Source organism: Sinocyclocheilus anshuiensis, unplaced genomic scaffold, assembly GCF_001515605.1.
Source record: "Sinocyclocheilus anshuiensis isolate Anshui unplaced genomic scaffold, SAMN03320099.WGS_v1.1 scaffold1746, whole genome shotgun sequence".
Lineage (NCBI taxonomy): Eukaryota > Metazoa > Chordata > Actinopteri > Cypriniformes > Cyprinidae > Sinocyclocheilus > Sinocyclocheilus anshuiensis.
The window spans coordinates 702,892-724,798 of record NW_015545562.1 but is presented as its reverse complement, the minus strand read 5'-3'; the positions used below and the strand labels follow the sequence as shown (position 1 = coordinate 724,798).

The following is a 21,907-nucleotide window of genomic DNA, read 5'->3' as shown; positions in this document are numbered from 1 at the left end:
CTTATAATGAGAGGATTCGTGAGCACGCAAATTTCAGCACTGCATTGCTCAACGCTGCAAACACGTGTTATAACCATAGACTGTATAAAAACATGGACGTAGTGTCCGTGACGTAACCCGTAGACTTCCGACGAGCGTTTTGAAGCCTAAAGTAGGCAGAGCCAGCCGTCGCCATCTTGGCAGCGCGTCACCGCGCGTCACTCCCGGATAATCGAAAATGGGCAAAGACGCGGGAGCTGGCTGCTGAAACCACGCCCACCTAGCTCGACGGCAGTGTCCGCAGCGGCAATCCACCTGTCACTCAAGTGGCCACGCCCTTAATTATGCAGAAATTTAAGGCTTAATATAATTTAAACGGATGAGTTATAAAAAAATTCACCCCCCTCACAGTTGTCATGAAGGGCAAAATTAGCTATATAGACCAAAATAATTTTTTGAACCAGGCTGTAAACATGTTTTTTTCTGCTGTAAAGTTGGGCATTTTAACATGGGGAGTCTATGGGATTGACTCCCTTTTGCAGCCAGCCTCTAGCGGCCAGTTGACGAATTTCAGTTTAAGTCACTTCCGTGTTGGCTTCACAAGAGACAGCGGGAGGTTGCCGCTCGGTTCTTCCGCAAGACGCACTCAGTTCTGTTTATTAACCGCTAGAGCGCCAAAAGTTACAGACTGCAGCTTTAAGCACTTTATTTTGGTAAAAAAAACTTGACCACTATTCACTGCCATTATAAAGCCTGGAAGAGCAAAGACATTTTTTAATCTAACTCCGATTGTATTCAACTAAAAGAAGAAAGTCACATACACCTAGGATGGCTTGAGGGTGAGTTAATCATGGGGTAATTTTTATTTTTGAGGGAAACTATTCCTTTAATTAAATCACTGTGCTTTATGTTCATATACTATTAGTAGTTTCCTACTTTTATAATACAGACATACATAGACATACCTATTAGGGACGTGATTATGTCTGTTGAGATTGGCTGTGATAAAGTTTCCAAGCTCAGCGAGGCAGACTCCACAGTTGCTTCCTTCCCTCTCCCCCACACAGCTCCCTAAATCGATCAGGCTCAGCTTGCTTTGATCCACATTCACTGAGGAAAGTATATATTTTAATAACACCAGAAATTTCAAAAATAACACTAAAGAAACAAACAATTTTAAGAAAAAGGTCATATCATATATGTAAAAGAGTCTTTTTTTTAATATGCTAAAAACAGAAACAAGTATGAAATTTCAATCTCCTGGATCAGTATTGTGTGAGAAATGTCATCTAATTGGCCTTTGTTTATTTTAAGATCTGTACTGAGAATCTACTCATATACATCTCTATATTAGAGTCATGAAAAGGCAACTGAACTCACTCCCAGATTTGGTGCTGCTTCCTATGTGCTGTTGGTGAACATGCAGGGTGAAGAACATGTGACAACAATGTGGTGGTCTCCCTCCACTGTCCACCATCCCACTGCGAGATGCAAGAGCTGCATCTAGTAGGAAAGCTGCTCTTTCTGGAGTTGGAGCATTTAGTACACTGTGGTTGCAGAGCTGAGATCAAGATAACAAAATCTAATAATGAGACTCTCAAGTAAATGGGAATGTCTCAATTAACATATCAATGAGTATGTATTACATTTGTATTGATTGCTCATGAATATTGATAATACACCATGCAAAGGGTTATAAATGTCATGCAAAATGTTGTTTTAAGGAATATTCCATGTTCAGTATACGTTAAGCTCAATCAACAACATTTGTGGCATCATGTTGATTAGATTACTACAAAAATCATTTGCACTTAACTCTCCTTTTCTTTATAAAAAGCAAAAATTAGGGTTACATTGAGGCACTTAAGTGAATAAAGCAATCCACAAACATTAAAATAATCATTGTTTCAATAGTATAGCCATAAAATGCAAACAATATGTGTTAATGTAATTTTATTTAACCTATTCTGTATTACATATAATTTTTCAATTGACTTGACAACTGCCCACCATAAACATACAATAACTATAAAAATTATGAAAATGGACCCCGTTCACTTCAATAACAAGTGTCTAACTTATACTTTTTAAAGAAAACTTGGTTAGATTGATGAGTCATCAGCATTATGCCACAATTGCTGTGGATTGTGCTTAACTTGTACTGTACCTGGAATATTTCTTTAAATGCCACATGAATGCGGCTGCATATGCCTGAATTAAAATTCGGATTTCCCACCATCCAACTATATTATATTATAGGGAAATTTTCAATGCATTTGTGCCCAATATGCACAAAGCGCTGACAAATAAATGGAAATTAAAGGGGTCATATGATGCGATTTCAATTTTTCCTTTCTCTTTGGAGTGTTACAAGCTCTTGGTGCATAAAGACAAAGACTAAAGTCTCAAATCCAAAGAGATATTCTTTATAAAAGTTAAGAGTCAACCACTCCTACCTAAAACGGCTCATTCTAACACGCCCCCACATGTCCACGTCACGAAGTGGGAAGATTTGCATAACGCCGTCCAAATGTTCACGCAAAGAAAGAAGGCGTAACTTTCATTCTTGCTGTTGCCGCCGCTGCCATGTTGTGGAGTCACTGTGTTTTTCGTTGTGAAAGCGAAACTACTTTGATTGGCCTCATTATATGGAAAATAATGTGTTTTTTGAACCTTAAACCGCATAAACACATTGCATTGCATCAAATACACAAAATAATGTTCTTTTTAGCAACGTCATATGACCCCTTTAAAAATAAATGAAAGTCTAGATATTAGAACAAAGGAAGTGTGATCAACACTTGCTTGTACTCCACAGACGGGGTCCTCTTTGAGGTAAGCATCTGGTTTATAGGTCTCCTTGCAGTTGCCCATGTCAACATCAGTGAGTAAATCCCTGATGCCATTGTTTTCCCCACAGACCTCTACAGCTGACACAGAAACTGAGATGTTTGCCCATGTCTTGTCTTTCTTCCTGGTAATGAGCTTGAAAAGCCAAGATATAGCACAAGGAATGACTCCAAGGCTTTGAGTGCAACCATCGTGGCCAATCATTGTGTAAGACATTCCTGTAAACCAAAAGAAAGAAAGTGAGAAAGCCACTTTTTTTATAACAGATCACCATTAGGCGGAAAATCCCCTCATAAGGGTTTTGCAGAATAAATCATCTTTCAGAATGACAAAAATCCACAGACTGAAATATGCTTAAATACGTGGTGAATGGCTTTACAAACTGGGGTGTAAAATGCGTTGTGGCAATGTCACGACCAATTAAATGTAAAGCACTTTACTGGCAGTCAAGCATGGGCCGGTTTAAAAGATTTATGATGTCTGGCTGGGAGCCAAGGGCCAAGATGGAGACCGGGTAATTCAATCTAGCTAATAGAGAATGATGTCATACTCCAAATGCCATGTAGAGACTGTTGTCATGATTTTGGGTAGATAACAATTAATAACCTTAAAGGTAAATGGCCTGTGATGACCCACTATGTAGCCTCTACATTTGATCCACATTCATTGAGAGGCTCCGCAAGTCGCACACAGTGGTAAAAAAAACATGTGAATCTGAACCTTTTTGTGTCAACGCTATTGGACGCAGAGCTATACGGAAGCCTGTTTGCCTCAGAGTAAAAAATGAAAAGATAATTGTGAGATGAGGTTTAAAATGAGAAAAAGTCATGCTGCAGCATATACGGTCACACTGTGCTTCAAGAAGATGCAAATATGAGAAATAAGGTTTACAATTGTTAGATTTAATATAATATTGCAAGATATTAAGCTACATTGTGAGATATATAAAGTTGTACTTGAAAGATATTAATTTGCAACTGCAAAAAATAGTTGCATTTACCTTTTTTGCTAAGAATAACAATCCTACAATTAAAACTACAGAGCACTGAACAAAAAACTAAGCATCCTATCATATATCATTCTACTACATATTATTGGAGAATATAGAGCTGATATTGCATTTTATGGAAGTAGTCTACAACACAAATCTAACTGATTTACGTTACAAGCTATCAGAATTTCATCTCGCTTTTTGGCCATATAGATAACACCAACAGCATTTTATGTCCTGAATAAAACTGAGGTGTTAATCCATTTTTTTTTCCAAGTGTGAACACCATATTCTCACTACATCATAATATATGAGCCATAAAAATCTGACTTATCAAATGTGATACAAAACATAAAACACAAATGCAAGATTTTCAATTATATTTTGTTCAGTAAACTTTTCCATTAAAAAAAACAAAAACCCTGACCTTTATTTCATATGTCACACTTTACAGGTTTAAAAAATATTTTAATATCACTCACTTACCCACATTGGTTTGTCCAAAGCTTAGGATACAACCATCAGCTCCTGCAAGCACACACTGCAGCACTTCACACAAGCTGTTCTCACAAACTTCTGCCTGAAAAATAATATTTCAACTGGTTTTTTTTTCTATTTTTTATGACAACACTGTTTCATCATTTGTCATCTGTACATAAATTACATGAACAATTCAAGGACCTTTCACATGGAATCTGTCTCTTGGGATGTGGAATTATTTACCCAAATGTGCATCTAACACTGCTCAGTTGATTGTACTGGATAAGAATATCCAGATATTGGATATCTGCACTCAAGTGACCAAATCTGAGAGTGTTGCAGATGTTTGGCTCAGATGGGCTCCAGACAGTAGACATATCAGTTTTCATATCATAAAACAGAAATAACAAAGCAGTGGCCCTGACCTGGGTTGATTCAGGGCCAAAGGCAGCATCAAAGGTGAAGGTCTTTGAGGAGACTGTAGTTCCAGCAGTCTGTCTCTGAGGGTTGAAGGTGGGTACATTCAGCACTGTGATCTGTTTCTTTTGCAGGTCCAGTTTGAAAGAGTAGGACTGAGATGGCTCAGACACAGGAACCGAACACACTCGCAGCATCACTTTGACCTAGAATTGGGGGAACAAACCCAAAACAATATACTAATTGGATATTACATATAAATAAATAAAAAAAAGTATAATTTTTTTTTTTAATGTATTGCTTGCTCCAAATATAAGGTTAAATTATATTGAAACCTTATATTTATTTATTTACATTATTATTATTATGTATTTTAGCTTAGGGGTTAGTTAAGTCTTACATTAGAGGATGGGACCGGTGAAAGCCAAACCATTGTGGTCAACATTGAAATCTCTGCTAATGCAGTGGTTATAATGAGGATGGTGAATGTTTTAGTTTAAGTATTTGCTATTGACTGTTCAAATGCGGAGTTTTGCACATCGTGTGTGTGTGTGCGCGAGCTCGAGAGAGAGAGAGAGAGAGGGAGAGAGAGAAACACAAAATAATGATCTTTAAAAAAGCATCATATGACCCCTTTAATACTACCTATACAGTATATATTGCAGAGTACCAGACTTTTACTGTGACAAAACATGTTCCTGTAACTATAACCATAACGGTAATATTTAAAACTTAAAATATCCCACTTTCAATAAACATGATGTCACTGAACACACATCTAAACCGGGTTTAGGTTAATGATTTTTCTGATATCTAATGCATTTGTCCAGTGATATTATCTTCTCTGTCCTGAGTCTGTCAAATCATATTTACACCAAATGAATTATTTAAGAATCCATTATCTCTGCTACAGTTGCTGGATGTGCAGTGCTGAGTGCGTTCTAGCTACCAGGTGCTACCCTGAGAGCGATATAATTTGAAACTCAAGACGAGTCCCATCAGCGTGAACCGTGGAGAGTGAAGTCAGGGCAAGCTACAATTAAACTAAATTGATTTCCCTTCCTCAAGGAGGTGGTGCGATGGAATGGGAAGGCCATTAACATCACATTCAGAGGTTACAGTATGAGCAGCTTCTCTAAACTGTGAGGCAGCTAGAAAGCAGCCACATCTCAAGGACAGACTGAATGGCATCTAAATCATCTGATCAGAGGTGTGGTATGCAAGGAAGGAACATTTTTCCATTGAATAATCCTAAAAATGTATCATGGTTAAAAAAATATTAAGTGGCACAATGTTTTAAACATTGATAATAAGAAAAGAGCATATTACATTTACAGGATCATGTGAAACTGATGTAAGTGGCACAATGTTTTAAACATTGATAATAAGAAAAGAGCATATTACATTTACAGGATCATGTGAAACTGAAGACATGAGTAATGGCTGTGGAAAATGCAGCTTTGCCATCAAAAAACAAAAAAACTAAAACATTTTATAATATATTAAAATAGAAAACAGATACTTTAAATTGTAACGGCATCACAGTATAGTAAGGGGCATAACATTTCCGTCACACACTTGAGGTATTCGGCCAATCACAACGCACTGGATAGCTGGCCAATCAGAGCACACCTCGCTTTTCAGAACGATGAGCTTTGTAAAAATCGACGCGTTTCAGAAAGGTGGGGCATAGAGGAGCAACAATAATGTAAAATATGTGGAAAACAGTACAAGTATCTAACAGTACAATATCACGTAATAATAGAAGCATCCATACATTTTGGTGGTGTTAGGTAGCAAACATTCATCAATTAACATTTGTAAACATTTAAGCCATACCTTTCCCATCCCAGGTGTTTCCTTGCTCTTACTAGCAGCTTGAAAAATGTTTGCTGGTGCTAGAGGAGGAGATTTCTGCAGAAGACTATTGAAGTTTGTCATGCGTTGGGAAGCACTGCTCTCTGAGAAGTGCCTTCCTCTTCTAACCATTACGTTCAACTTCTGTGCTGCCCTATGGAAGTTCAGTGATTTGACAGAGTTTAACTTCATTACACCAAATACACAAAATAATGTTCTTTTTAGCAACGTCATATGACCCCTTACAAAATCTTACCAACCCCAAAACATTTCCATGGTAGTGTAATTCTGACATCTTACTCATTATTTCTCACAATTAGTAACTTATCTCTCATAATCAGACAAAATATTTTATAATGTGACTTTAGTTTATATCTCACAATTTCTTTATTTCCCGCAATGTGTTTTAACTTTTACTTTAAACTTACAAACCTTTACTCTTCCATATTTCTACAATCTCTTTATCATGCATGCATATTTCTACAATCAGTAACTGAAAACTTAACAAAACTAACTATTACATAACAGCAGAACATAAACCAATTTACTGAGTGCACCTTAAAGAAAAACAATCTAAATTCTGTCTATTACAAATTGAAAAGCAAATTAACAACTCCTATTATCTAACAGTACAATATCACGTAATAATAGAAGCATCCATACATTTTGGTGGTGTTAGGTAGCAAACATTCATCAATTAACATTTGTAAACATTTAAGCCATACCTTTCCCATCCCAGGTGTTTCCTTGCTCTTACTAGCAGCTTGAAAAATGTTTGCTGGTGCTAGAGGAGGAGATTTCTGCAGAAGACTATTGAAGTTTGTCATGCGTTGGGAAGCACTGCTCTCTGAGAAGTGCCTTCCTCTTCTAACCATTACGTTCAACTTCTGTGCTGCCCTATGGAAGTTCAGTGATTTGACAGAGTTTAACTTAGATGCATGCACATGACAAAAGCATTTCTTTCTTTTCTACAACACACACCTTTAGTTATTTTAGTTCTTTTTCATTTTCTGGTCAGCACCTCTTACCTGACAAAGAAAGACAAGGCAGCAGATGTTCCTGCAGGGAGCAGAGAGGACATACTGGAAGAACGCGTCGGCTGTGTGGCGCCGTAGTTGCATAGTGCTGTAGAGGTTACATTCTCCTTTTCATTCACCTTCCCTGCATGCAAAGGACTCTGGGAGGACTGAGAAAGATTTATCTTCACTGATATAGTCAAGCTCAGTAATTAAAGGAATAGTTGACCCGCAAATAAAAATTTACTGACTTTTTTTTCACCCTCAGGCCAGCCAAGATGTTGATGAGTTTGTTTCTTCATCGGAACAGATTTGGAGAAATTTAGCATTACATGACTTGCTCAACAATGGGTCCTCTGCAGTGAATGGGTGCCGTCAGAATGAGAGTTCGAACAGCTGATAAAAACATCACAATAATCCACAAGTAACTCACACAACTCCAGTCCATCAATTAATATCTTGTTAAGTGAAAAGCTGTGTGTTTGTAAGAAACAAATCCATAATTAAGGCGTTTAAACCATCACTTCTGGCCAAAATAAGTTTCCTAATCCATAAGAACGCTTCCTTCAGTAAAAAGTCCATCACCTGTTGTCCTCTCACATCACATATTTTTATTCAGAATTGTTTTTGATTGTAAATGTGCTTAATCTGCATTCTCTCCTGATTCAGACAACACAGCTTTTTCACTGGAGAAAGCAATATTAAGGATAGAGAACTCACATTTTAACTAGAAGCAGTGGTTTGAAGTTAAAAACCTCTTTTTGATGAATTTGTTTATTACAAACACAGATTTTCACAAGACGTTAATTGATGGACTGAATTCATTTGGATTACTGTGATGCTTTTATGAGCTGTTTGGACTCTCATTCTGACGGCACCCATTCACTGCAGAGGACCCATTGTTGAGCAAGTGATGTAATACTACATTTCTCCAAATCTGTTCCGATGAAGAAACAAACTCATCAACATCTTGGATGGCCTCAGGTTTCAGCAAATGTTAATTTTTGGATGAACTATTCCTTTGATACACTAAATTGGACAGGCAATATGTTTATTTAGTTCGATGAATTTTAACTGAATGTCTTTCGGACATTGATTTAACAAATATGCCAGTGTCAACACTACACCCTGAACATGAGTGTGTTTAATGCACTGCAGTCAGACACTATTATTAGTGAATGCCACTACAAGCTGAGTCATATGTACAGATGAAGTCATGAACCTCTTTATATGTATCTCAGCATAAGGCAACGAATGCCTGAGGCTGCAGGCGCTGACGGGACGAGTCATACTTCAGCCCAAAATCTAACCTCTTCTCGGCAGAATAAAAATATTCAGACTGTATTTCTTTGCCTCTGTTCAAGAAAACCATCGCTTGCCTGCAGTCATCTGCATATCTAGAGTCACTCCCTGCCTTTATGTCTCATCAATGCTTCAATCCAGCCATGCGAAATAGGAGCCCCCTCTTTGCTCCCCTTCATTGGCAGAATGTATCGCCAATTAGCGCTGGGAGCAACCCTTGGGCAGAGATAGCAATATTGGATCTACTGTTATTTTCTTCTCCATCTCTGCTTTCTTTCTCTCACTTCTCTGTCCTCCAGAGAGAATCTAAGATTTAATTATGTGCACATCTTTTTCTTTTTTTTTGCCGTTATGCTTTCCATGCTTATCTATCTGTGTTTGCTATTTCAAATACAAGCCTACAAAATGCATCTCTTCTGCTTTTACTCCATGCATTAATCTTTTTTTGTTTTTAAATTCCACTTCAAGGACTGAGTGAGTCCACCTTGGATGTTTGTGTAATGAAATGGAGCTGGGCTAATGGACTCGGTCTGCCATCATGCTCTCGGTCAGCGTCATATAAAGATCAGGTACCGAGTGCTGATGGAGCTGTCTGAGACGTTCACTCTCTGCTTCACTTCCATAATGTGTTCTCATTTCATCTGTATTTACGAGCGCTGTGTATGAATATTTCACTGGTCATTAAATATTACAGCGATATTGATCAAGCTTCTTTTTTTTCTGACAGGCTTCTCTGTGGCTTGGATAAAATGTGGGTTTAACCATTAACCAGAAAAAATCCTGTATCATCTGCTTCTAGATCTAATCAAGGCCGACTAGAGGGTTGTGTATCATAAGACGACATGCATGTGTCCTGGTGTGTCCTGGTGAGCAGACATAGCTATGCATATTTCATTTCTATACTCTTACATTATGCACATGGATGATGTACTGGACATAAAATATGAACAGCAGAGTGCTTCTTTCTTTGCTACAATTATTTGGAAAGACTGTAAGACTTTATCATGTTTTTAAAATAAGTGTCTTCTGCTCACCAAGGCTGCATTTATTTGATATTAAAAATATGGTACGAATATTTTTAAATATTATTGCATTTTAAAATAACTTTTCTTTCAAATGTAATTTGTTACTGTGATTGTATTTTTCAGTATCCATTACTCCAGTCTTCAGTGTCACGTGATCATTCAGAAATCGATTTAATATGCTGAATTAGTGTTCAAGAAAGATTTCTTATTAATACCAATTCTGAAAGTTTGTGCTGCTTATTATTTTTGTGAAAACCATGAAACATTATTTAAAGAGTCTTTGATGAATAGAGATTTCAAAAGAACAACATTAATTTGAAATAGAAATCTTTTGTTACAATGCAAAAGTCTTTACACTCAATTTTATCAAATTAATGTCCTTGCTGAATAAATGTGTTAATTTCTTGACCAAAAAAACTTTTCAATGGTAATGTATGTTTAGTATTATATTAAAGTGATAGTTCACCCAAAAATTCTATCATCATTTATTCACCGTCATGACATATCAAACTTGTATAATTGTCTTTATTCTGTGGAACACAAACGAATATAATTTGAAGAAGTCAATGGGGTCCAAAACAACACTGAACCCAACTAATTTTAATTTTATGGACAAAAACACTTTAAATCGTCTTTTGTATTCCACACAAGTAAGAAAGTAATATGAGCTTAGAATGACATGAAGGTGATTAAATAATTTTAATTTTGGCTTAACCAACCCTTTAGACCTAAAGTGTTAGCGTGAACAACAGCAATGCATACAGCAATAAATACATTTAAAAATTTAAATAAAAAGTTGCCCTACCTTTTGAGACATTGAATTGCTTCCTTTGCATGAGGACAGGGGCCACAGGGCCTCCAAATGCTGACGTCCTTTAATCCAGTAATCCGGTGCTGCATTGCTTTTCCTCTGATGGGGGTCTGAGACAACAGATCGGTGGCTTGAGGTTCTGGGGAGCGTTTGTGAGCCTGAGTCTAGGCTTGTGGATGGGATGTTGGCAGTGGTAGGTGGAGCCCATATGGCCCGGTCCTGGGTGAGGATCGTGCGGATAGCCTCCTGCTTCAGCTGGCTAAAGTGAGTGGAGCAGACGCCACAGCATCCATCCGCATTGCCCCAGGCTTCTACAGTACTAGCAGGTGGTTTCATGCTCTCATAAAGATGAATGAAGACTTTGGGATCCTGAGGCACAGAAAGAAAAATGTTGTTGGTGACTGTTAACGCATCAGAACATATCAGAAACTGTGTTGATAATTACATATATTAAAGAAATCTTTTAAAGGGGTCATATGATGCTGCTAAAAAGAACATTATTTGGTGTATTTGGTGTAATGAAATGTGTTTATGCGGTTTAAGGTTCAAAAAACACATTATTTTCCCCATACAGTTTACAGTCTGTGAGTCAGAACAGCCGGCATTGTAGTCTACTCTACCAGGATCAGGAAACAGTCCTCCATAAAATGCGCTGGACACATCTGAATATTTGGGTTAAACTGTTCTGGAACAGTGTTGTAAATACAACTTAAAGGTCCCCTGAAATGCTTAGAAACATGCAGCGTTACTCTTCTTCTTCGGAATTTTTTGGCGTATTCCGCACATACCGCAGCGTTACTCTATGTGTTGACGTCATTTTAACTGAAATTTTGGAGCACACTGCCTTATAGATAACCTTAAGACTAACATATTGATACTAACACCCAAAAAACTTAAATTTTGATTTCATGGGGACTTTAACCACTGATGTCTAGTCGTGTCCTCTTTTGAAAGGCCAAACAAAGTAGTTTTGCTTTCACAACGAAACAGCGTCACAAACCGCGGCCTTGAGTGAGCTGCGGTCTAGGGTATGCGGAGGCCGGATTGAGTGAGCAGAGGTGGGTGGGCTTGAGAATGGCGCGGCGGGCGGGCTTGCGGCAACCACATAAGAACCGGGTTGACCGGGTACTCGGTACCACCGGTACTTAAAAAAACCTGGTACCGTAACGTTTTCATTTTTTTAGTACCGACTTGGTACCGAAATACCGGGTCTTTTGACAACACTATGTGGGGGCATGTTAGAACGAGCCGTTTTAGGTAGCCATGGTTGACTCTTAACTTTTATAAAGAATATCTCTTTGGATTTGAGACTTTAGTCTTTGCAACTTTACAGATCTTCTTTATGCACCAAGAGCTTGTAACACTCCAAAGAGAAAGGAAAAATTGAAATTGCATCATATGACCCCTTTAACATGATTTTTAAACCACAATTTTTTTTGGTGACATGATAAATACTCAGTGTTGTTTTAGGATCACTGACATCATTAATATTTTGTTTTCATTTTTATACTTTCCATTTAATTTTAATATCAGTAAAAGTTTTGTTGTGTTTTTGTAATTTATAGCTATATATATGTGTGTGTGTGTGTGCGTGTGCGTGTGTGTGTGTGTGTGTGTGTGTGTGTGCGCGCGCGTGGCAACTATAAAATAAAATTTATTTGATATTTCATTTGATTTCAGCAACAAAATAGTTTTTTATGGTTTTAATATTAGTTTTAGTTTTAGTTGACTATAATAGCCCTGATAATCCCATCCTATCTTTATCTTAAAGTAATTTCTCAATCCATCTAAAATATTATGGGGAAAAAAGCCAAAGATTTTGAGTTTACTAAAAAAATCAACTATGATCCACTAACCTCTTTTTTCCCACCACCAAATACTGAGAAACATGCCATCCACAAATGCATCTCTGTCTCAGCTGATCACATTATAGTGCCATTTACTTTATTGTTCTCAGTAGGAACTGAGTTTTCATATCCCACCCATTATACCCCATATTCTAGTGTAATCAAGGCTAGACGAGTGTCACATGAATCACAGACCAACTGCAAAAGCTAATCGATTTAAATTCGTTTCAGGGGAAGGGGGAAAAAAGCATGCGCCTCATATATAATTGAAATATGAGACAGACTGTGGCTGATGGGGTGGACATGAATGCAGCAGTCCACTAAACACCACCCAAGAAAATGCATGATAATCATTTCTAAATGTATGCAAATAGATGATACAAGGAATATACTTACTTTAGTAGAAAGATTTTCGTCAGTTACTTGTTTTAACGCTTCCCTTTTGAAGACGTTGAAATGAGAGATGCACTTTTTGCACAAATGTCCGGTGTCGAATAACATTTCTCTTTTCATCCCGGTGGACTTGATGGAGTTGTATTCAGGGGGGTAACCGTTTAACGATTCTTTGGACCATTTTGACCGTAGGAGAGAGTTAGTGAGGGGTGTCGGGAAGGAGCTTGCGAACCCTGTCCAAGGTGCTGCATGAGAATCATATGCTGAAGAGCCAGCGCCTTCGGGCGGGAGACGCTCCTTCTGCGCTGCCGCTGCGTGACCCTTGAACACGGGACCCATTTTGACGTTGCTCATCTGTGAACCGTAAACCGCCTATATTCAACACTATGTTTCGTTATAATGGAATATAACTGAGCTAACAAATGATGCATATTACTTACAGTCATACAGAAGTACTTAGTCACCTACTTACCATGAACCGCTCACTGCCTGTTGTTTCACAGTATCCTGTTTGATTCTTCATATTCTGAATGAATAGACGCTCAATAAATTCGTTATCTCAACGCGTCCTCCACAACAAGTTTCCAATCGCTTAAAAAAAAATAAATAAATGTTTCACGCAAAAAAGATGACTTTACTTCGAAAAGAAAGAGACGCGTTGTCCTCGTAGCGCATGCTGTGATTTCGCGTACCGTGCTTTTATGTTCTTGGATAACTCCGGTGAGTAAAAGTGAATATTTGATTTTTGTTTACGCAAATGCAAAAAGTCATTGAATTAAATCATCCCTCGCGAGCTGTTCTGTAAGTTGCCGTTGTTTTTAATGCCCATTTTGAACTTTATTCTGTAGGGAAACTGTGCAAGCAAGGCATATATGATGGAAAAAAAAAAGATTTTTATAGCCTATTCATCCTTGGGTTGTTGTTGCATTATGTCTTCATCTTTTTTGTTCTCCGGTACAGTAGTACCACCCACTTGACATTGCTCTAAGGAATTGAGATCACAAACACTGTTGTGGTTACCATATAGTGAGATTGATCATGAGATAGCGCCACCCATCGACTAACATTTAAATCTGCAAACGGCAGTGCTGCCCACATGCTGATTTATAGCCTATAAGACACTGCAAAGTTTGGAAATTAGTGTTTTTTTAAGTATTTGTATAATGAAAAAAATATAATCGTGTAGCTATTAGGATGTGTTGTGTATTCTGAGATAAAATACTTTTTCTGTTTTGTTAAAGGTGCATTAATCAATCGTTTTTCAACAATTAAAGCCTTATCCCCCTTTTTGCCTTATGTTGGGGGTCTTTTACTCCACATTTGAGCTAAAAGGCCCCCCAACATGGAGCAAAAGATGGGGAGGGGGTTACTAATTATTGAAAAACTATTGATTGTCATACATACATGCAGCATCATATTTGAACATATATATGACTATTCAACTAAACACTTTGATTTTACATTTTTTGCATAGCCAACAATTATTATTCTTAATAATAATGAACAATTATTTCCTTAAAGTCATTCCCGGCTAAAAGAAACCTGTTAAACCTGTAGGCATAAGGGTAAACATTGAGAGGCTTATGAAAAACACTAGGGGAGGGGGGAGTTATTGAACTATTATCCACATTTTAAAACAGATGTAAAAAATATATATATAATTCATAAGGGTGATATTTAGATGTGGATGCATTTAAATTAATGCTCATTAAAGGATTTCACAATGCCAATGTAAATCATCTTGAATTCACGAGCCAAAATGAATAGCCTGAGTTGCCAACCGCCATTAAACCTGAAAGAAGAAGAAGAAGAAGAAGAAGAAGAAGAAGAAGAAGAAGAAGAAGAAATGAATAGCCAAGTCTCTGTGGTCGTAAGCATCTAGGAGGGTCATTACGGTTGAACACGCCCAGTTCCCTCGATGCTGTTGCATTGGGAGGGGTCTAGCACCTAAGGCGCCATTGAATTGTTTTGCCGGTGGATAGACGCAGAATCACCGCGGCTGTGCGCAATTCAGAGAAGCAAAGCGGCCGTCGGCTCTCCCTGGATTGCAATATTCCAACGATCGAATCTTTTAGTTTTTTATAGTCCATCTACACTGAAACGACAACATGAGTGAAATCAACGTAAAAAAGCTTAAGGTGAACGAGTTGAAGGACGAGCTGAAGAAGCGCAATCTCTCCGACAAGGGATTGAAGGCCGAGCTTATGGAGCGGCTGCAGGCCGCGCTCGATGCAGAGGCCCAGGCCGAAGAGGAAGAAGCTGCCGCGGAAGAAGCAACAGAAGAAAAGGTGGCCGAGGGAAAGAAGGTGGTCGATGTTGCGGTCGAACAAGAAGGCATGGGTGAAGAAGTGCCAAAGGGCGAGAGCATGGAGGCCGAGGAGCAAAATGGAGACGGGGGTGATGGTCAAGACGACGAAATGGGCAAAGAGGAGGAGGATGGGGACGCCGGCGTGGAAATGGACAAAGCCCTCGATGAAGAAGAGGAGGAGGAGGACGAAGACGATGAGATTATAGACAAAATCGACGATGAAGATGGTGAGCCTGAATCTCATCCATTAGAGGGTGAGTTTTATTGTGTTGAAACGCCGGGAGTAACGTATCCTGTTCACTTGTGGTTTGAAGTCGGTGAGATCATCGTTTAGCATATGTGGCTAACGGCTAACCGGTGGCTATTGTGTAGATAGCTAACGTGCTAATCCGGTCGGTTTGAGTTTACGCGCTAGTTCGTGGTTTGGAGTTTAAGATTTTGGAGGTTTCTTTGTTTTTAGCCGTGTTAGCAAAAATTATCTAATCACCCGCGCGAGCCTATTGTCTTTAGGAGTTTGTTGCTATTGTTGATATTTTCTTACGGTTAAAGGTACATTATACATATCTACAACTAACGGATTTCTGTTCTTTATCGCATTGTTTTTGGTCGGTTTAACGTTAGCTAGTTTCAGAAACCGCTCGCTAGACAATCGCCTCGCTGCATGCTTGAGGCGGGTCGCCCTCGCGTGGACTCGCAAGTTGCTGTGCAGAAAACCTTACGGCAGACAATGAAAAAGTGAGGGATACAGTGAAATTAATGCATTTTCAGCGGGTGATAGGGTTAGGAATATTATAAGATGGAGGGAAATTACAAAAAGCGTCGAAAGACAGGGACATTTATTAGTTTCGGTTCAGGTTACTAGAAGGCGCCATCTACTTCCGTGCAAGGTCAGTTCAGGATAGTGCGTGTTGATGCTGTTCGCCGGTTATTTGTTGTCAAAGATGTGAGCATTGGCTGGTAAGCCAGCTACATTAGGCTAAATGTATATATCACAAAAAAAGCACTCATTGTTTTTTGACTGTGAATGCATTACATTTTAGAGAAAGACACTTTAAAACACAATCAATAGGAATTGCACCACCCACGTTTTTGTCTGATCTGGTTTATGCAATCAGATCAGTGCTTGCAGTTTATATCCTGAATGCCATAATGACATAACCAAGCAAAATATTCTGTCTGATCAGAGGTGGTTGGTTGATTTTGTAACTCTGGTAGAGTCCGAGCACTCCTGTCGTGTGGACCACCCTTAAAACCCAGGGTCCAACACGTCCGGGCATTTCATTATTGTTTGTTTTATTTTCAAAGGGGATGCGGACAAAGACATCAGTGCTGATCAGAAGAATAAGAAGGGTGTTAAGAGACGCCGGGAGGAACATGGAAGGGGCTACTTTGAATTTATTGAAGAAAGCAAATACACCCGGTAAGGATGGGAGCAATGGCCTTCATTATCCCCGAAGTGCCACTTTTAATATATTATATATTGGCTTTAAGTGCCAATGCCTTACCTAGAAAAATACAACCCTCATCTACCTCTTAACTAAAGTAAAACTTTGTTGAGGGTCATTCCTGGCTAATACAAAACACCTTTCAGTAAGATCATGAATCTACACTTCAAAGAGTGCTCTGATGGAAAAAACAATGTTATTGTTAAACACACACACACTCTCACACTGTTGTCAGGCTGACTGTATGCGCGTGTGGCGAATCAGACAGCGAACAAAGCAATGACGATAGCATGAGATGCGGCTTCTGTGATGGCAGGGGAGGGCCAGCGACGTAAAGTTTATATCGCAACGTGTATCATGACGTAATGGGGCGGTTAAGTAATGGTAATGAACCAAATTGTTGTTTAAATCCTCAGACGTTCCTTCGTCGTTTGTATCTTTTTTTTCTTTTTTCTTGAGTGGTTTTTGTTTCCTTTTTCTTTGTATAATTCTGAAAGGTTAAATGTAATATTTTACTGTTTATTTTTATATTGTAACAATTTTTTGTGTATTTGGAAAAACTAAAGAACTGTAATAACTTTTCCTTTTAAAGTCTGTTTCATTCGTGGTCAGCGGGTAAGTACAAACGTTTGCAGTTCTTCACATTGCATAAGGAAATGGAAATATGTTTACATCTCTAATGCATGTTCTTTCTCTATAAGTGTGTGGTGCTCAACTGCAGATTGAATAAATGTAATTTTCCTAGGTTTGATTTTCTGGCTTTTGTGCTGCTCGCCTATAGTGAACCAGTGTTTAGATTTAAAAAAAGTTTCAGTCTGCTTATGTTCTTTTAGTATATGGAACAAAAATGTATATATTTTTTAATGTATCTGAATTCCTAATGGAGGATCTCGAGCATAAAAACCCCAAGCTATTATTTGAACCAAATAAATTGTAGCAATATCTGACCCAATTACTAATGACGTTGCTTGACTTGTTTATTGACTTGAATTTATGGGGCCTGACAAAACATAATAATGGTGGCAACCCCTTACACTAAAAACGACTGTTTACGACCCCCCTCGTTACAGGACATGACATCTGTGACATTGTTGTTTGCTACAGAAAACAGTTTGACAAGATTTCACCTCCAGATGTCCCTAAAAACTATTTTTCAGAGATTATGCTGAATAGAAAATATCATCTGGAACAAATTCTAAAGTCTGTATAAGCAAGTAAAGACCGAAACAGCAGTAAGAAGTAAGAACTTTAGATTGTGTTGACCTTTCCAGGAAGATCTGCATGTAGATATAAATATAAAAATACCCTTTGACCTTTTCAGACCATTACCTGATAAATTGGAAAGGGCAACACTCTTTCCATATTGCACAACATTGCTGCTTTCTATTTTACCAACAAGTTTTCTTTCAGGCTTCGTCGTGGGGTAAACTGGTAAGCAATGATGGTAAATTTTGCATTCACAATTGTGCATTCACAGAACAGTATAAGATGTTGTGAGCAGCCAGTGTAAGGTAATGTAAATCTGCTGTTGACGCTGCTGTGGCTATGAGGAAGGATCTCACCTGGACATGGGAAGCATGCCAGTCCATCACACTCCTGCTTCACCCATGGCATTAATGACTTATTAACTGTATTTCAGGTCCAAGTCTCCTCTGCCACCTCTTGAGGAAGAAGATGAAGAGTTTGACGACACTCTGGCCTGCCTGGATCCATGTGAGTGCTTTATGTGTTAAGAAGCACGTTGACTAATAGTGTAGTGAACTTTTAATAACCATATTGAGTTGCTTTTGGACTAACGAGCATATTTTTTCTCAATGTTTCCATAGACAATTGTGACCTTAATTTCAAAGTCTCCCGGGACAGGTACAGCGCCTCCTCTCTTACCATGGAGAGTTTCGCTTACCTTTGGGCAGGTGGCCGTGCCTCCTATGGCGTAAACAAAGGCAAAGCCTGCTTTGAAATGAAGGTGAGTACTACAGCATATTTCATGTAAATCGATGAGAAAGTGATGAATTTTGAATCATTATTTGTCTCCTGCTTTTGCAGATCACTGAGAAAATCCCAGTCAAGCATTTAAACAGCAAAAACGTGGACTTCCATGATGTCCATGTTGGCTGGTCCCTGGCTAATGGCAGTCTTTTGCTGGGTAAGCACAGTTGGTTAACATTAGCATGTGCTTATGTGACCACAGTGTATGATTGCACAGCCCTATTTCATCTATTAAAAACACATATATGACTTGTTGCTGTTTTAGGTGAGGGGGAGCATTCCTACTCTTATTCGAGCAAAGGGAAGAAGACTTCAAACTTTGTGACCGAAGACTATGGGGAGAATTTTGATGAAAATGATGTCATCGGCTGCTTCATTGTAAGTCGTTTACATCACTCTCACACAATAATTGTATTTTTCCCTTTTAGTTTACATATTCTTATGTACTTTGGTGTGTTTCTTTATCTTGCATAGAATTTCGAAGCAGATGAGGTGGAGATTTCCTACTCCAAAAATGGAAAGGACCTTGGTGTGGCTTTCAAGGTCAATAAGGAGTCCTTGGCCGGGCAAACATTGTTCCCCCATGTTCTTTGCCACAACTGTGCGGTTGAGTTCAATTTCGGTCAGAGGGAGACACCATTCTTCCCTCAGGTGGAGGGCTCCACCTTCCTGCAGCAAATTCCTGTGGATGTGCGTATCAGAGGACCTAAGGGACCGGAGACCAAGAAAGATTGCGAGGTACTTTTTCCCCCTTCATTTTTTATTTTATTTTTTATTTTATAAACATTGAAACATGAATATAACCTATTGTTCAAAAGGTTTTTTATGAAGTTAGTACTTATCGAATATAAATTTATAATCTTAAGAAAAAGTTCTATTTCAAATAAATGCTGTTCTTTTGTACTTTATATTCATCAGAAAATGCAAAAAATTTTCCACAAAGATGTTAAACAGACCAACTGTTTTCAACATTAAGCAACAGTGTTGCCAAGTCCGTGGTTTTCACGCAGAGTTGGGCTACTTTAACACTGTTGTTTTCATGTTTTTCATTTCAATAACATGATATTTAGCCCCTGGAATGCAATTTTTTTTTAGATTGGGCTAGTTTTGAGTAGCAATTGGGCAGGTTTTGTTGTGAAAACCTGGCAACCCTGATTAACAATAATATAAAATGTTTCCTGAGCACCAAATCAGCATATTAGAATGATTTCTGAAGCATCATGCGTCACTGAAGACTGGAGTAAAGCCTGCTGACAATTCTGCTTTGCCATCACAGGAATCTCTTTAGATTTTGAAATAGAAATTGTATAATCGAATAAATGCAGCCTTGGTCAGTATAAGAGGCTTCATTTAAAACATGTCTTCATGATTGTAATCACTATGTTGGTTTCAAGGTGATCGTCGTGGTCGGCCTTCCTGGATCTGGAAAAACTGCTTGGGTAAATAAACATGTTGAAGAGAACCCTGGCAAGTTCAACGTCCTCGGCACCAACACCATCTTGGAGAAGATGATGGTGAGAAACATTCTTCTTTAAAACTTTTTATCTTATATGTCTGAATCTTATTTTCTTGTCTAATCTCACTTTTTGGACTCGCAGATTGGCAGCATGAAGAGGCAAAACAAAGACACAGCGAAGCTCTCAGCCATCTCTCAGCGTGCTCCTTTGTTCCTGGGCAAGTTTATTGAAATTGCCGCCCGCAAAAAGAGAAACTACATCTTGGATCAGACAAACGTGTCTGCACTGGCCCAGAGAAGGAAGATGTGTCTGTTTGCTGGCTTCCAACGCAAAGCTGTAGTGGTCTTCCCAACAGATGAGGCCTTCAAGGAGAGAGCACAGAAGAGAGCGGAAACCGATGGCAAAGATGTACCTGAGCATGCCGTTCTGAAAATGAAAGGCAAGACGTGATGTCATTTCACCATTGCACTTTCTAGTTTTCCTTGTAGTCCAAAACTGCATAGTTTAAATGAAATAAAAACTAACCTGGCACACAAAGTAGGAACGCAAAGAATACAAAATATTGTTTTTCCTCTCTACAGGTATCTACACGTTGCCAGAGGTAGGAGACTGCTTCTCAGAGGTCACCTATATGGAACTGCAGAAGGAGGAGGCCGTCAAGCTCTTGGAGCAGTACAAGGAAGAGAGTAAAAGTGCTTTGCCACCCGAAAAGAAACCAAACCAGGGCACCATAACCCCCAAAAAGGGAGGTGGACGAGGCAAAGGGTCTAAGAACCAGTTCGGTAGGGGTGGTGGTCCAGGCCCACGTGGAGGCGGTGGTGGTCCAGGCCCACGTGGAGGCAGAGGTGGATTTCAGGCCCGTGGAAACTTCAGAGGATGTAAGCCAGTTTTTAATTTCATTTTTTTTAGTGAGCTGTCATGGTAAATATACACTGAGAATTATACCTTGTATTTTCTCCTAGTACCAGTACCACATCGAGGTTTTAATCGTCACCCACGTGGCTACATGCCACCACCGCCGCCACCCCCTGTCTTCCGAGGAGGGTTCCATAGCCGAGGTGGAGCCGGTGGGATGCCCAGCCGGGGAATGGGCCCCAGGGGTGGGCACATTAGAGGCGGCAGAGGTAGAGCAATGGGCCGTGGAGGGCCTGCACACAGAGGTAACATGCACCGCGGCGGATCCAACAACAGAGGACACTTCCAGCCGGTTAGTTTGTATCTTTTGTAACGAAGTACACTACTGTTCAATATAGGGCTGGACGATATGGCCAAAATTTATATCACGATATATTTCTTCATTTCGGTCGATACGGTATAATTCCGATATCGATATGAACACTATTAAAAAAAGCCTCGTAAAAACTGCCAAGAACGCCCACAACAGATGTCTGTGCATACAAACTTGAGAAAAATTTATTTGCCAAGTCTGTGACACCTCATATAAAACCATATCATATTTTAGAAAAAAGAAAAAAAAACAGCATAAAAAAAAATGTAATGTTCACCTTTTATTTGTTTGTAGCCTTCATACAAACAAGAAATGTGAAATCACTGTCAAGTAATCATCTCAGACTCACCTAATTAATATTAATATCTTTAACTTCAAACTATAGGCTAACATACACTACCAGTCAAAAGTTTTTGATCAGTAAGATTTTTAATGTTTTTAAAGAATTCTCTTCCAATCCTGCATTTATTTGATCCAAAATACAGCAAAAACAGTAACATTTTGAAATAATT

General features: G+C 38.8%; 2 protein-coding genes across 3 annotated transcripts in view; one reads left to right on the top strand and one right to left on the bottom strand.

Annotated features, from left to right (window-relative positions):
- Positions 1-14,062, bottom strand: part of kif26bb (kinesin family member 26Bb) — a 22,226-nt gene extending 8,164 nt beyond the window's left edge. The window contains exons 1-10 of the mRNA XM_016499327.1: positions 13,441-14,062; positions 12,972-13,322; positions 10,723-11,097; positions 7,603-7,760; positions 7,300-7,471; positions 4,726-4,923; positions 4,307-4,400; positions 2,785-3,047; positions 1,360-1,540; positions 945-1,089 (exon numbers count right to left, since the gene is read on the bottom strand). Coding sequence (XP_016354813.1) covers positions 945-1,089; positions 1,360-1,540; positions 2,785-3,047; positions 4,307-4,400; positions 4,726-4,923; positions 7,300-7,471; positions 7,603-7,760; positions 10,723-11,097; positions 12,972-13,322; positions 13,441-13,491 — 1,988 coding nt within the window. The 5' untranslated portion in view covers positions 13,492-14,062. The remainder of the gene's footprint in view (positions 1-944; positions 1,090-1,359; positions 1,541-2,784; positions 3,048-4,306; positions 4,401-4,725; positions 4,924-7,299; positions 7,472-7,602; positions 7,761-10,722; positions 11,098-12,971; positions 13,323-13,440) is intronic.
- Positions 14,063-14,786: 724 nt separating this feature from the next.
- The window catches only part of LOC107698357 (heterogeneous nuclear ribonucleoprotein U-like), an 11,437-nt gene continuing 4,316 nt past the window's right edge, over positions 14,787-21,907 (top strand). The window contains exons 1-11 of one of the 2 annotated variants that reach the window (XM_016499325.1): positions 14,787-15,503; positions 16,582-16,696; positions 18,361-18,434; positions 18,548-18,687; positions 18,768-18,867; positions 18,976-19,088; positions 19,185-19,448; positions 20,105-20,224; positions 20,309-20,606; positions 20,749-21,045; positions 21,130-21,374. In XM_016499325.1, coding sequence (XP_016354811.1) covers positions 15,077-15,503; positions 16,582-16,696; positions 18,361-18,434; positions 18,548-18,687; positions 18,768-18,867; positions 18,976-19,088; positions 19,185-19,448; positions 20,105-20,224; positions 20,309-20,606; positions 20,749-21,045; positions 21,130-21,374 — 2,193 coding nt within the window. In that variant the 5' untranslated portion in view covers positions 14,787-15,076. Of the gene's footprint in view, positions 15,531-16,581; positions 16,697-18,360; positions 18,435-18,547; positions 18,688-18,767; positions 18,868-18,975; positions 19,089-19,184; positions 19,449-20,104; positions 20,225-20,308; positions 20,607-20,748; positions 21,046-21,129; positions 21,375-21,907 lie in introns of both variants that reach the window. The other variant, XM_016499323.1, reaches the window with a different exon arrangement.